This window comes from Plectropomus leopardus, chromosome 21 (assembly GCF_008729295.1).
Source record: "Plectropomus leopardus isolate mb chromosome 21, YSFRI_Pleo_2.0, whole genome shotgun sequence".
Lineage (NCBI taxonomy): Eukaryota > Metazoa > Chordata > Actinopteri > Perciformes > Serranidae > Plectropomus > Plectropomus leopardus.
In genome coordinates this window covers 18,512,237-18,526,173 of record NC_056483.1, presented here as the reverse complement: position 1 = coordinate 18,526,173, position 13,937 = coordinate 18,512,237, and the positions used below count along the sequence as shown (strand labels likewise).

The 13,937-nt window shown below is 37.6% G+C and overlaps 1 protein-coding gene across 2 annotated transcripts; it reads right to left on the bottom strand.

The window, feature by feature from the left end:
- Nucleotides 1-973: 973 nt before the first annotated feature.
- LOC121960447 (copine-3-like) lies at nt 974-13,345 on the bottom strand. Of its 2 annotated transcripts, XM_042510131.1 has the most exons (17): nt 13,195-13,345; nt 12,252-12,395; nt 11,237-11,416; nt 10,641-10,715; nt 10,482-10,553; nt 10,303-10,383; nt 8,805-8,894; nt 7,817-7,915; nt 7,422-7,508; nt 6,925-6,984; nt 6,666-6,799; nt 5,863-5,917; nt 5,678-5,729; nt 5,441-5,574; nt 3,804-4,040; nt 3,398-3,510; nt 2,315-2,471 (listed from the first exon to the last, which is right to left on the bottom strand). In XM_042510131.1, exons 2-16 carry the CDS (start codon nt 12,381-12,383, stop codon nt 3,400-3,402), a joined length of 1,599 nt encoding a protein of 532 aa, XP_042366065.1. In that variant the 5' UTR covers nt 12,384-12,395; nt 13,195-13,345; the 3' UTR covers nt 2,315-2,471; nt 3,398-3,399. The 2 variants fall into 2 exon arrangements, with proteins under 2 accessions (XP_042366064.1, XP_042366065.1); XM_042510130.1 differs by lacking the exon at nt 3,398-3,510 and having other exon boundaries at nt 974-2,471; nt 13,195-13,344.
- Between the last annotated feature and the right edge of the window lie 592 nt (nt 13,346-13,937).

Here is a 13,937-nt window from a genome sequence, read left to right as displayed (position 1 = left end):
GTAAACTTGACTTTTTTGTATTAGAGGGCTGGAATATTACTTAAGGCAGACATGATGAAATGGCTAAAATAATCATTGTTGTAAACATTGTTCAGTTGTGACCTTATAGAATAGAAAAAGACAAACCTTTACTCTGTATAAGTAGATATAATATGTATATGTCTAATTATGAATACTTTTCCACAGATAAAGTCCTAAATAATATCTAAAGGGTTCCCACATGTTGTCATACACATAATTTCAAAACTTTCCCATGACTTTCAAGGAACCACAATACTTTTTTTCCCCCCTAGCTCCACTTGCCTAGCATTTTTCAAACATGTCAGATTCAAACTCTATTCAAACAGAATTTCAGCAAGAAATCAAGCTATGTGGGGAGAAAGGAGAAAATGTATATAACAGTAAATAAATTGTCACACACTGTCTGATATTAGAGCTACATTACATCATCAGCTACAGGAAATAAATTAGTAATTATGTTACATTACATGTAAAGTTATCCATGAAAGATTACTGACAACATGCAAATTCATTAATTTTCCAAAACTTATGATGATTTTTAGTAATTCCACAATTCTCCAGGCCTGGAAAATGTGAATGGGAAATTCCAAGACTTTTCCAGGTTTTCCATGAAACCCTGGATCTTGTTTCATGTTAATATATCACCTCATAAAGCAATAATTTGGTCACACAAAATTCTAATTTTCACTTGACCAGCAGGTGGCAGCAAATACCTGTCAGTGAGGCCACTGCAGTGTCAACAGCTTTCCAGAACGAATTATCCAAAAAATCCAACACCCAAATGCAAAATTTGTATTTTAAGTATATTCAAATATTGCAGTCGTCCCAATGACCACAAAAATTAATTAAACTTAAGATAATTTATGTAGGTATATACTGTTGGAAAATGAATATATAACACACAAAGGGCTATAACATTGTTTTAAATGTGTTAAATAAATGTTAAGTTCAGTTTGTATTGAATAAGAGGTGCTTTATTAGCAAGCTTAATCTTTCTGTTTGATAACACTTAAGGCACATTACCTTTTTCTATTAGAAGCTAAAACATGATACATCAGACACGTTTTGAAGCTTTCGCTGAAAATATAAAACAATGAAATCACAACAGAAAGACAAAAGCACTAAATATGCATAGATTATAATTACCAGTACTGTGCTGAGTTTCTACTGTGACTGCATGTTTAATACTGATATATATATTTATGAGGTCAGTTTCCTGAACAGAGATGAAAACTGGATGAAGTCAATGATCATATCACTGGGGAAAAAAAACACCCTTAGTTTAGGATCAACGGTTACTTTGCTAATTTAAATATGGAAGGCAAAGTGACCAAAACTAACTGGCATTATGGCAGACCACAATCAATGCACACAAATATCGTGAGTGATAACACTAGAACAAAACAACCAACTCTACAATGAGACAACTTTTTAGTTATCACAATATTTCAGATTGATACCTAAAGGTAAAAAAAACATTGGCACTACACTGAGTAAAATAACTAAATTTTAGGTCTTTGAGTATAAGGCATTAATATAAGCGAGTGCATAAGGAAGCATGTGCAACACTTATCCTGATATATTGTTTAAGTGGCATATTGGCAGCAGCTTTAAAGCTATTTGGCTATATGTATATAGTTATGCTACTGCCAGTGCTGCAGCCATTGTACTGAGGATGTAAATATCTTGTAAGAGGGGAGGTATATATACATACATACGCCCTATGTAATATACTTAGTTACACCAGTTTCCCATGCATTTATTGAGGACTTTTACTTTTGGAACCTGATGCTGGAGCCATCAAACAGGCATAAAAATTAACTTTGATAATGCATAAAAAAAACAGCAACAGGTTTGTTCACAACCAGTGCAGTGTTTCAATGAGAAATGTTTTTCCTATTTATTCTGTTTCAGTAAGTGCAACAGAAATAATAAATGTATATTTTAAGTGCAATTCCCCATGCATTATTCTTTAAAAAATGATGGAATGATTTTTAAATTGTAGTAGCGCTGATAAACAGCTAACAACAGGCTGATAAATAGGTTATCTGCCAAAAGCAAGATCTATTTTGGCACTTTAAAAAACACAGGTTGGTCAAAAGAGTGGAGTGCTTATGTGCAATGTATTGTGGGGTTGTTGTCTTTGGCTAAGCTGAGCTACATGCCGGTGTTTCGTTAAGCTGGTGAAATAAAAAAAGGGCTAAGCTAGTGAAGTGTACAAATGACATTTGTCTAATTTGTAATGAGATTAAGTCGCTTTTTATCTGTGAGAGATGAATTGGTCTATGCTTAGTTTCTTCCCTGTGGTATCAGATGGTCCCTTCCGGGTTTGGTGCAGGATTTTGTGCAGGGTCAGAGTTGGGAGGAGTCAGCTTCGTGGTATTGAAAAAGTTCACCACCTGAGCTGGAACTTCTGCCAAAACACTCTTTGCCAGGGCTTCTCGAGGAGCCTGAGGTGAGAAAGGAAGAGTTTTAAAAAAAAGTAGAAAACTGATTGCAATACTGATTCAATTTAAAAAATGGAGCATGAATAAGAAGGAAGGCGTCATGCACATGCAGACAGTTTAAAGGAAAATTCCACTTTTTGCATTTTAATAGTCTTTGCTTTTTACTTTATTTCGGTGTTTCTCATGGTGCCACTTTTTCTTGCAACTTCCAGAGGAGTTGCTAGTACTTGTTGCATTTATAGATATAGTGAGCAACAACGTCATTGGCAATTACATCAACAATAGTGTTTCCTCATTAATGGTCTGGCTTCAACCAGATTTATCTTTTAAGTAGCTATGACAGATTGTTGACCAATGATGGACTATGAAGTGCTAAAAACAAAAGATGAACCTGCACAAACTGTTGTTGATACTGTGCTCATTGTGGTATGCAAACTTTTGTTTACAAACCAGCCATAGCGACAATATTTTGATGTGGTGCAAGTTCAGAAAGAAGCCTTAAATCAGGTGATTTGCACCAGATTAGGAGATTTACTGCAAATATGAAAGTTTATGAAAATATCATGCTTTTATTGTAGTTGTGCTGCAAAGATCTATAAATTATGTTGTCTACATTTTGCTAGAAAGGATTTGTTTTAGTAATCTAAAGAGGAGTTTTCCCTTTTATGTAAATAGAAATATGTTTGTTAGACCAGCCACCAGTACTTCAGATCCTCAGACAGAAAGTACAACAGAATTTATTGTACTATCTCTCTCACTCAGCACTGATGTTGGAGCAAAACACAGTTGGAAAAGTTGAAATGAAGATTTTGAGGGAGGCAATGACTACATGGGATGATTCATGCCATGATCAAACAAGGCAGTTAGTCATGTAGGCCAAGCAAAGGATAGGATCGCGGTAGGTTTTATGACTGAAATTTTTGTGCTACCCCTAAGAAGAATTGGGATCGTTGGGAGGCTTCAGTTTGAATGAACTGAAGAAGGAGGCAACTTGCTGAGGTAACTCGGCCAAAACACTTTGGGCAAGAGCCTGGCTGGGTGCCTGAAAAGAGATGAATACACAAGGCGCACACACCTAGGTGAGATCTAAGGTAATGGGCTGGGAATCCCTGGTATCATATGGGGACACTACTATACTGTTTATGGATTTGTAATTTTGAAGCCAGCTGAAATCAAGATGTCGCAGTGAAATGCTTAGAAAAAAGCTTGAAATGCATGCAGTTTTTAGAGAAATAAACTGGATTTAAAAAAAATGAAATTCCACAAAACACCATTCACATATCTGACATAAAGTAATCAGAAATAAAGAGCTGTCTTATGTATTCAGTGACTTACATTCTGAAACTGCCTGAATGGCACAAACTGCACAATGTCTCGCATGGCAGCCTGGCCCGTCTGAGAGCGCAGACATCCGTCGTCTCCATCCAGGAACTCCATGGCGCTGAAGTCTGCCCCCCCAACTCCAACAATGATGATCGACATGGGCAGTCGAGAGGCGTTGACGATGGCGCTGCGTGTGTCATCCATGTCTGTGATCACTCCGTCAGTGATGATCAGCAGGACAAAGTATTGCTTTGGAAGAAAAGCAACAACAGAGGAAATAGATCGGTTATACATTGCTGAACTGCCTGCAAGTTTTGATAAACTCAAATTTATCTTAAACTGTAGTTTAACTTGTCCAAGGTGTACTTGATTTCAAATCAAATCAATATTTGTTAGTTTTCCTCCGAGTAACTAGCTGCTGTCAGTGGGCGTTATTCACCTGCAATAAGAGCAATGAGATGCATGGAATGTAAGAGGGTGAGTCACACCGCCAGATTATATTTTTAAAACTGACTGTCATTTATTCAGCACAGTGGTGTAATGCAATGTGTAATGTGCTGTATCTTTACTTTACTGGAGTTTTATATTTCTTTCAACTTTTACTTCACTACATTTCATAAATAAAATGTTTACTTTTGATCCGATACATTTCCCATAAAAATGTATCATCATTACTACAAAATAAAATTGGAAAGTTTGGCAATCAGTGGTTAATAAATCAAGTACGAGCAAGTGCAAACAAGTGCTCTTAGAGCCGCACTGATGTTCTGATTTCCAGTGAAGTCCAGGCAGCATGTCAAATCACATGCTGAGTGCCAGTAACTACATGAATAGAATTTCACTCAATGATGAGACCGACTTTATGATGGAAACAGAAAGTCCCTCAGCAGAGAGGACGAGTCGTGTACAAGGAGTTAAATATTTGTGACAGGTGCTCCACTGCAGAGAGTCAGCCCTGGAGCTCAAAGGTTTTCTTTAAATCCTTTAAGTTGTGAAGAAGGATGTGTACATGTTAAGAAAAAATAAACCTCATATTTTTTCCATACTTGAGAACTTAAGTTAAGTTAATACTAAAAAAACAACAACATGAGACTTTTACTCATGTAATAACCTAATCGTTGAATTTAACTTCAACCAAAGTCATTTTCTGGAACGATATCTGTACTTTAACTCAAATGTGGCTTTCAGGTACGTTGTCCACCACTGTTGAGTACTGACATTACTTCCCACTTAAGAATTTAACTTTACCTTCACAGAGATCCAGATATAAGCATCTGAAAATAGCTTGAACAGGCAACTACACTGGTATTATCCTTACGCCCCTGTAGCTCTGCTTTAAGCTTTTATCAAATCATCTTGCCCTATTGCCAAAATGATGCGTTAAGAATCAGGAAATTAGTACTGACAGGCTTTCTTTCCCAAACTGCCCAATGTGGCTAAATGTTTACTGCAAATATAAACAATTTGTGCTACAGACAGCAGCAGTGAGAGGGTAAAAAATTGATAATAAACTTTTACACAAGAGGAGGAGTGCAAATTCTTTTTTGCGGTTCAATTTGGGTTGGTGAACTACTTAATCTGTTAAATATAGAGTCTCAGTATCTATGAGAGCCCGCAGTCACATTACTGGTGAACAGATAAATACTCACTGATGCAGTAGTCTGCTGGAGGGCTTGCTTTGCAAAGCAGGCTACGTGGTTGATGATAGGGGAGAAGTTGGTGGGACCGTAGAGTTTGACCTGTGGCAGACACACCCTGTATGCTTCCACCACACCCTCAACACCTACACACACACAGTCAGGATCACACTTTTATCAATAAAGTGCGACTAACATGTCAGAAGATCTGTGTAAGCTTAACAACAGTGCAATGATTTGTAAACATACCTGCACAAAAGGGATTTGACGGGTTGAAATTGAGAGGAAACTCATGAGAAACCTGTTTAGTGAAACAAATATCAGTTCCTGTGCCAAACCACCACATGACTTTTCAACTATATTCATACAGCATGCAAACAGCAGTCTTGTCTTTTGTATGCATTCACAATTTCAGATTTAAATGTAAAGCTTACCTGCCATGTGGGAGGAATTTGGGCTCCAAAGCCAAAAGCAGGAAACATCTTGTCACTGCACAAGGGGGATAAAGTTAGTACTTGAGTTAGTAAATACAGTTAGATTCGTGATTTAACCCTTAGAAACTTGAGCAAATCGGCTTGATTTACTTCAAAAACATGCAAAGAAGGCAATGAGCAATGAAAGAACAATAACCTAAAAATTAGGTGAAACAATGACAGGAAAATTAGTTAAAAAAACAAACAAAAAACAACAACAATAAGGAAATGACTTGGAAAAAAGGCTTAAAAATGATAATTTTGTAACATAATTTCAAATGTGAAATTATAGTTATTATAATTATAATTTCCTGCCCTTCTACAATTTGCTAAGGGTATATATATATATATAATTAAAACAAATAAAATATAATATTGTACCATAATGTAATTGGGAATATTGTTTTTCCTTTGCTTTTTTTCCCCCTTTAAATTTTTGAAGGATTTTTGAAGGAAAACGACCAATTCGCTGAGGGATCAAAGGTTTAAATACTTGTGAAAGACATCTGAAAGCAGCACAAGAAGAGTGATGCTGCTTCAGGTTTCAAAATGTTTATTGCAAACTTTTCCAGCCATAGCTTGTACAAAGAAATGCTACCTTGTAAATAAGTTAAATTTCATCCATCCTTCTGTCGTCAGTGCCTTCCAAATCGTTTTCAAAATAATAGCAACGAATGTGGAACTTAAGTATTTCTTCTGAAAAAAAAATGATAATACTATGTATGAAGTTCTGAATGTACAGTACTATACTGTGTCATATATACCTGTCATAGTCCTGGATGACATTGCCCACAGACCAGATAGCGGTGAGGTACTCATTAACACCCTGAGGACTGATGTAATGCAGAGACTGAGGAGACTTCGGATCCCCGTTGGAGCCTGTGAAGTCAATGGCGACCTGCCAAAAACAATCAAGGAGACATACAGACAATACATGGAAACAGATGCAGATATCATCGCCCTCGGTAATCCAATTAAATTGAATGAATGAAAAGAGGCATTCATAAAGACGACAAAACCTACGGTGAAGTTGAGCTGACAGCCTCCCATTATATAATCCAGGAAGGTATACTCCTTCACCACCTAAAACACAAACACATCCGTACTATAGAGGAGTGCTGGAGCACATGGAATCTCAGACCTAAACCACTACTTAAATCCAAGGATTTATCACACAAATACCCCTTTCCATCAAATAAATCTCTGGTTCTTGAACTGGTTCTGCTCAGAGTTCTTAAAACCTCGCTGCTATGTTGCGTTATCAAAGATATGTAATTAATGGAGGTGCTGCACAACGCACAACAAAAATAACCAGCAGCGGCAAAATCGCTGAGTACATTAATTAGAAACTTTGGACTTCAGGTCAAGGAAAACACCAATTTATTTTGGTCAAATGCTCTCAGCTGTTTAAAGTTCGGTTTGGGCAGCAGAATGGAACTGGAACCATGTTGGTGGAAAAGGGGTAAAAATGAACACATTCAATATATAAAAACAAACAAAAACATAAAACAGTACAACACCTGGCATAGCTTCACGCTCACAACACCAGAGTTCTTGTAGCCTTTCTTCTTCTGCTTCTTTTTACTGTTGATACATTCAAACTCTGCCTGAGGGCAAAACACAACAACAGCAAGGATGTCAATGCCAGAAGATCATAAAACTGAGGTAGTGTGTTGGGAACTTTCACTTTGCTCGGAACTAGTCTCACTCTTTGCTAGAGTAATTTATAATGGGGTTTTGACCATCAACAAAAGTTACAGTAACAAAAATCAAAGTAGAATGAGGAGCCTAAAGCTGGATGAGACTGTTAAAATTTTGAAATACTGGTTGTTTCATCCAAACAAAGTAATCACACACACACACACACACACACACACACACACACACACACACACACACACACACACAAACATACCGGAGATGTCCGTGATGCTTGTTGGAAGCGTGTCATTGTGGTCTCAAAGATTCCAATAAGGTCATGTGAGCCATCATTGTCATAGTCATAACACTCAACCTGTAAGCAGGTAAAAACAGTGATGTGGCAGAAAAGCAAACTGTTCCATTTACACACGGAGGAAAAAAAAACAAAACTAAAGGGTCCATTCACCAAAACTAGAAAAAAAATTATTCACAGCAAAATGCATTAGTCAAAGTAGCTGAGATGCTTCAAAATCCCCTAAATCTCTGATGAATCAGTCTGGAGACAGTTCCAACAAATCTCAAACTATTAACACGGCAGTGAGAAACATTTTTTTTCTGTAATTTGCATGAAGTGACCCTTTAAGTTCATTAAAAGCCAGATGAAGAAAACAGAAAAGGCAAAAACATGCAAAAGTGAGATTCCAGACGCAAGTCTGTAATGCTAATGTACTGGACAGACGCTGACAGTATAATGAAGAACAGCTGCACAAGAATGTGCAGATTGAGACAAATGCTTTCTTTCAAGGTGGGTGAAGAACTCTTGAAGGGCCGAGGCGGACACCTTACTCAGGTGACGTCATGTATTTTTCCCTAATCTACTCCATTCACACACTTTATCCATTAAAAGATGGTAAGATGAAAAAAGACACACACCGTGACGCGCTGGGCAACTCACATGTACTGTATGGTTGAATATCGCTTCCTTCCTGACATGTTTGCTTCGGAAGTTAAAAAAATATATATATATATATAAGTCATCGAGCTAGTAATAAATACACTACAATCATGGTTTGATATATCTGAGAGAGTCAACATACTTTGCTATGTACAGCTTCAAGAAAGGTTGTATTATGTCATGCCATGAAAATTCAAAGTGCTGCTGAACCAAAAATGATCAATGCAATTACAGGTGCGAGCGGCAGCTTACAGAAACACATTCCACAAGTGCAAGTAGTGAGTGTTAGAAAAGGTATTCAGGTTACTTTTATAGGTTTGTCCATGTCTCCTCCACAGAGAGACTGCAGGGGGATTCGAAAGGGCTTCCATGTTGGATTCAAGTTGTTGTTCACCACCTGAGGACCAAAAGAACAAAGGCTATACAGTTGCAGAAAACTAAATCAAGTGCAGATTCTTAAAGTCAAACTGGAACTACATTTAGTCATCCACTTTTCCTGTTAAAAATAATGTCAACATGTTCTTTAAATGTAACGTTAATAGTTTTTCTTATTGTTCAAGCAACATTCACACAGCACTAAAAGAGACCGATAATCTGAAAAATAAAATCACATTCATCTTCCTCATTTACCGAGTTGTGGTGCATCTAACTTCCTTTCTTCACATATATGAAGGCAACAAATCACAGCAGAGAAGCCTTTTAATGCAGTTGTTGGTCATGTCAATCGTAACCCGTGAACTGCAGTCAAACTGGGCAGCACTGATCAAACATAAATCAATATTCTGTTCCTCTATTGCCTGTCTTATCTTAAATGTTTTCCAATGCATATTTTTTGTAATGTTGACCTGTAAAATGAGAAACTTAATCCAGTCGGTGGACACCGTGGTGCTTTGTACTTTGTTCAGCTGTTTCCAAAATGGTGACTGGATCACAAACTCTCTCTCTACAGCTCAACAGTCACAAACATATATTTTTAAAAACATTTGAAGCAAGAAATAGGCAATGCAGTGACAGAATTTTTATTTATATTTGATCAGCACTGCCTAGTTTGATTGCACACGAGCAATTATTGACAGTGGTGTTAAAGACTCCTCAGCTGTGACTGGTTGAGTTTGATGCGCCAAGCTGGATTCTAACCAATGCCATTAGTAGCTGTAGGAAGAGGAGGGCGGACGTGATTTTTTGTCTCATGTGCATCTTTCAGAATGTAATGACACTTTCAGAAAATACAATTTTTTTTGAGGCTTGAGGTTGGATTTTAGGGTAGATTTTAGTTGGAAAATGAATGTGGGTTGTTTACAGTCTGGGGATGTAGTGTTGTATAGCAGGAAGACTCAGTAAGAACATCTGCCTGATAGAACAATGACAGTAATACTTTATGCAAATATGGTTTGAAAATAATGATCGGATTGGCTGTTCTCTAATTCAATCACAGCCATAAATGTGACTTGTCTGGGCCTTCATTTATGACAACATTAGATTTACATTTACTCAAAAACATGAATTGGTCTCAGTGGTATGTCAGTGCAGATCTTGAGTGAGAGCACAGAAAGAGGGTTACAGAATCTACTGTTGCGAGGGGCACTTCTTTCAAAACTATGACTTTCTTTGGTTAAACTGATGTGAGTGTTGCCCAACATGCATGTTATTGCAAAGGCCGCAGTGTAACACAGCCAAGACATCAGTGGTTCCTGTATTAAACTGGTACCTGTTCATACATAGTTTTCCCCCTTCTGGTAAAAGGGACGATTAGCCAGGACAGAAAATATTAATATTATAACACTTGCAATGTCATTTGCATTTACCTCAGTCCTGTGAGCCAGCTGCCATCCAGTTGCTGTTTGCTTGTAGAATTCCAAGTAAGGGTCAGATTTCCCAAAAAAATCCTATGAATGAATAAAGTCATGAAATACACCAATAAGTAAACCACACCTGAATATGTAAAAAAAAATATATAACAGCATTTAATATTTCTAGAACATACCTTGTTATCTAGTTTCCTAGCTTCAACTTCAAAATTCACCACCCTGTTGTCTTTTATTTCTTCAGCACTGATCTACAGAGGAATAGAGGAAAAATGAATGACAAACAAAAAAACCAAACAACATTGCATCATTTCTCTCTTTCTCTCTCTGCCACTCACTGTGATGGTCCCTTTTCCTGCAGGGGTCTTGTTCTTCAAAACAAGTGGCCGGGTCAGTTTTTTACTGGACACAACCTAAGAATGAGTTCAAAAAACAGGTTTTTAACAAACACGAAGAAGCCACAGCAAAAACAGCACAATGAAGGAGCTCATCCTGCACAGTAGAAAAGTACAACACAGCAGCCTCCAGAGCACGAGGCAAAAGCATCCAAAACAACCGGGCAGAGTGAACATCTGGTGTCAGATTACACTGAGAGAGCCGACACAGCAACTGCTTATCAGACATGTTAACTCTTGTGCTGTAACAATAATATATCATTACATCACATGATGTGTCCTGCCACTGCTGCACCTGTCTCACTCACTTGACTGTCAGCGAGTTTATAATGAATCTTTATTCTGCTGAGAACTGGGAACCAACAATTTACAAATTCTGTTGAATTAAATTAAGGAATTTCAACTTTGAGCACATCATACAGCTAAATTCTCACATGTGGTTTTATTTATTGGCTTTCCAAGACAAAGGATGACAATTTACAAACATGTATCATGAATGCTAAATCACGTCCTCTCAGGGGAGGAGTAGAAAGCCTTACCTGTCCCAAAGTGCACTCCAGTTGCCCCAGGAAGTCATCGTCACTCAGGTCAATCGTTTGGTTGTCGATGTCATAAACCCCAAACTTCAGTTTCTGCACTATTTCGAAATAGTAATCGACGACAAACTTTTTTGCGAACTTTGGGGAGAGGCAATTCTGGACTTTCTCTGTGCGTCCCACCTGTTAGGAAAGGTTGGATTGCGTTGTTTTGGGGTTTTTTTTCTTTTTGCTACATGCACACATTTCAAGAGATCCACAAGTCCGTACAAAGCAATAAAAAGTAGAATGTATTGGCACACATGCACTGACGAAACAGGAAGTTGGTATGATTGTGACTGCTGCTTTACACAACACTGAATTTTCCATTTGGAAGTTAACGATTAACATCACTGAGATTTTCTCAGAGCAACAGCAACATAACTGCCGCACCTTGGTAAAATGCATTTTTTCCATATGGACAGATGACAGATTACAGGAAAAACCTTAATAAATGAGTGTGAATGACAGGATGACAATGCTTCCATTCATAGGACAAGAGGGGTCCCAAAACTTTTTCGTGACTTTTCAAGGACCCATGACACTTTCTTTCCCTAGCCTCACTTGCTCAGCAGTCACTAGATCTCAACCACACTGAACGCATATGGGAGATTTTGGACTAATGCATTTAACTGCACTCTCCACATCCATCATTAAAACATTAAATGTTTGTTTGTTTATTTGTTTATTATTTAGCACATGTTAAAAGTCAACATTATTATTATCATAAAAATTGGAAATATGCAAGGAGGTCCTAAAAACCCTCAAGGGGATTGACAAGAGGACCACCCTAGATCAACATTAAAATTGATTAAAATGAGGGACTATCTTTGGAAAGAATTGTGTTCTCCAGTAGAGCTCCAGAGAGTGCCAAAGCATCAGATGCTGTTCTGGTGCCTTACTAAGACACTTTTTTATCAGCTGTAAATATGTAAGATCTCTGATAGGAAATTAATCGGGATCCAGCCAACCCACTGACCTCATAAAACTGGGAATCAGAGCTGCTCATAAACAGGGCACACATAGGATCGGACTTGGAGCCGATGTCTTTGTCCAGGAGATTGTCACAGGACACAGTCAGCTCCACCTTGGTTACACACTGCGCAGCCATGTCTGACTGGAGCTGGAGACACAACACAGGAAGAGAAGGATATTAACCTGAGCAAATTGGCCTGATTCCTTTCAACGTAAAAAATATTTCTTTAGTTCTCTCTTCTTTTTCAAGTATTTTTCTTGTCACATTTTAGTAATTTCTTGCCAAGTAGCTCGGTGCCTTTTTTTAATGTTCTCAAAATAAATCAAAACAATTTGCTCTTATTTCAAGGGTTTAAATGCAACACAAGAAAACCAACGTTAATATGGGTTTCAAAGGGTTAACATTACTGTGTGAACATAATATAATATGCTAGTAGAGATTTGTTTGCCCCGAAATGTGGACACCGGTTATTTTAATTGCGGTGTAACGAAAACACTGAGTGGAGTGTTTATGTTAACATACAATAATATGACAAAATTCAGTTATCATTTGTTAAAAAAAGACTTTGAGAGCTTTTCACCTACAAATACGAGCCTGTAACACAGTAACATTAAGTTACATACCCAACGTTAATGCTAGGATACAATCATCCAATTAAAAGTTTAGCTAACGTTAGCTGCAAACATACACAAAACCATTATGCCTCGCTGCAAAATGTTGTAATAAAACAGTGAAGCGAGTCTCATGGAAAATGTGACACATTAATCCGAGCACTAATTAAGTCCAGCCGGCGGGGAGAATAAAAGCTAATAGGTTACATTAAGAGAAAACACAACAGCTACCGCTAACAAGCTAACTGAGCTAGTAAATACCGAATTAGCGAACTAGCTAGTTAGCTGCGGTGACTCCCGCGGACAATTTTTGTCTAATTTCATTTCAAACTTACCTTTCAATGTGTGGGAAGCGTTAAAAGACTCAAAAACAAAGTAGTATGTTGGGTGGTGCTAGCTGCTGAAAATTATCGTTGACGCTATGGCTTCAGAGGGTGGTGTCCCCCTTCCGAGGTCTACTCCCTCAACTCTGCTCAGGCAGACAAACTACAGCGGCCGCCGCCGCCCACCGAGAACACCTCCTACCGGATATGAGCTCATCGAGTCTCTTCACCGGAAGGCGTAAATTATTTTATATGATTTGAACATAGATTGTATATAATATTTTTATAAACATGCTATGGTCCTGGAACTGTCGTAAAATCCTAGAATCATCCTAAAATTCCACAAATGTCCTAAAATCCTAGAAATGTCCTAAAATATTAGAAACATCCTAAAACCCTGCAGTACAATGTGTACCACACAGTGTTAAATATGCACATGTGCACCTGTAGTCTTACTATGCTGCCATGTTTGAACTTTGAATTTGAATGCAAACTTGTTTATTTCATATTATTATGCTGACACAGTGGCTAGTAGAGGACAGGAGCACCAACTCAAGGGCTGTTTATGGAAATATGTTAAAGGGTTTTATATTGTTTGATGGCAAGGGGCGCACTAATAATATAGATAATATCAGTTTTAATATCCAAAGTTATACCCTTGATTGTTCTTGTACCACAATAATTTCATGGCCATTTCTGACTACTGGAAGGGAAATTAACAACCATGATATTTAAACACATTCTGCTTGACTTCA

Bases quoted from the DNA above. Each gene is read 5' to 3' on its own strand.
- LOC121960447 (XM_042510130.1), bottom strand. From the start codon at position 12,383: ATGGCTGCGCAGTGTGTAACCAAGGTGGAGCTGACTGTGTCCTGTGAC. The intron at 10,554-10,640 runs GTGAGTGGCAGA...ATTCCTCTGTAG, and splicing joins CAGGAAAAGGGACCATCACA to ATCAGTGCTGAAGAAATAAA. The intron at 5,575-5,677 runs GTATGTTTACAA...GTGTGTGTGTAG, and splicing joins GTCAAATCCCTTTTGTGCAG to GTGTTGAGGGTGTGGTGGAA.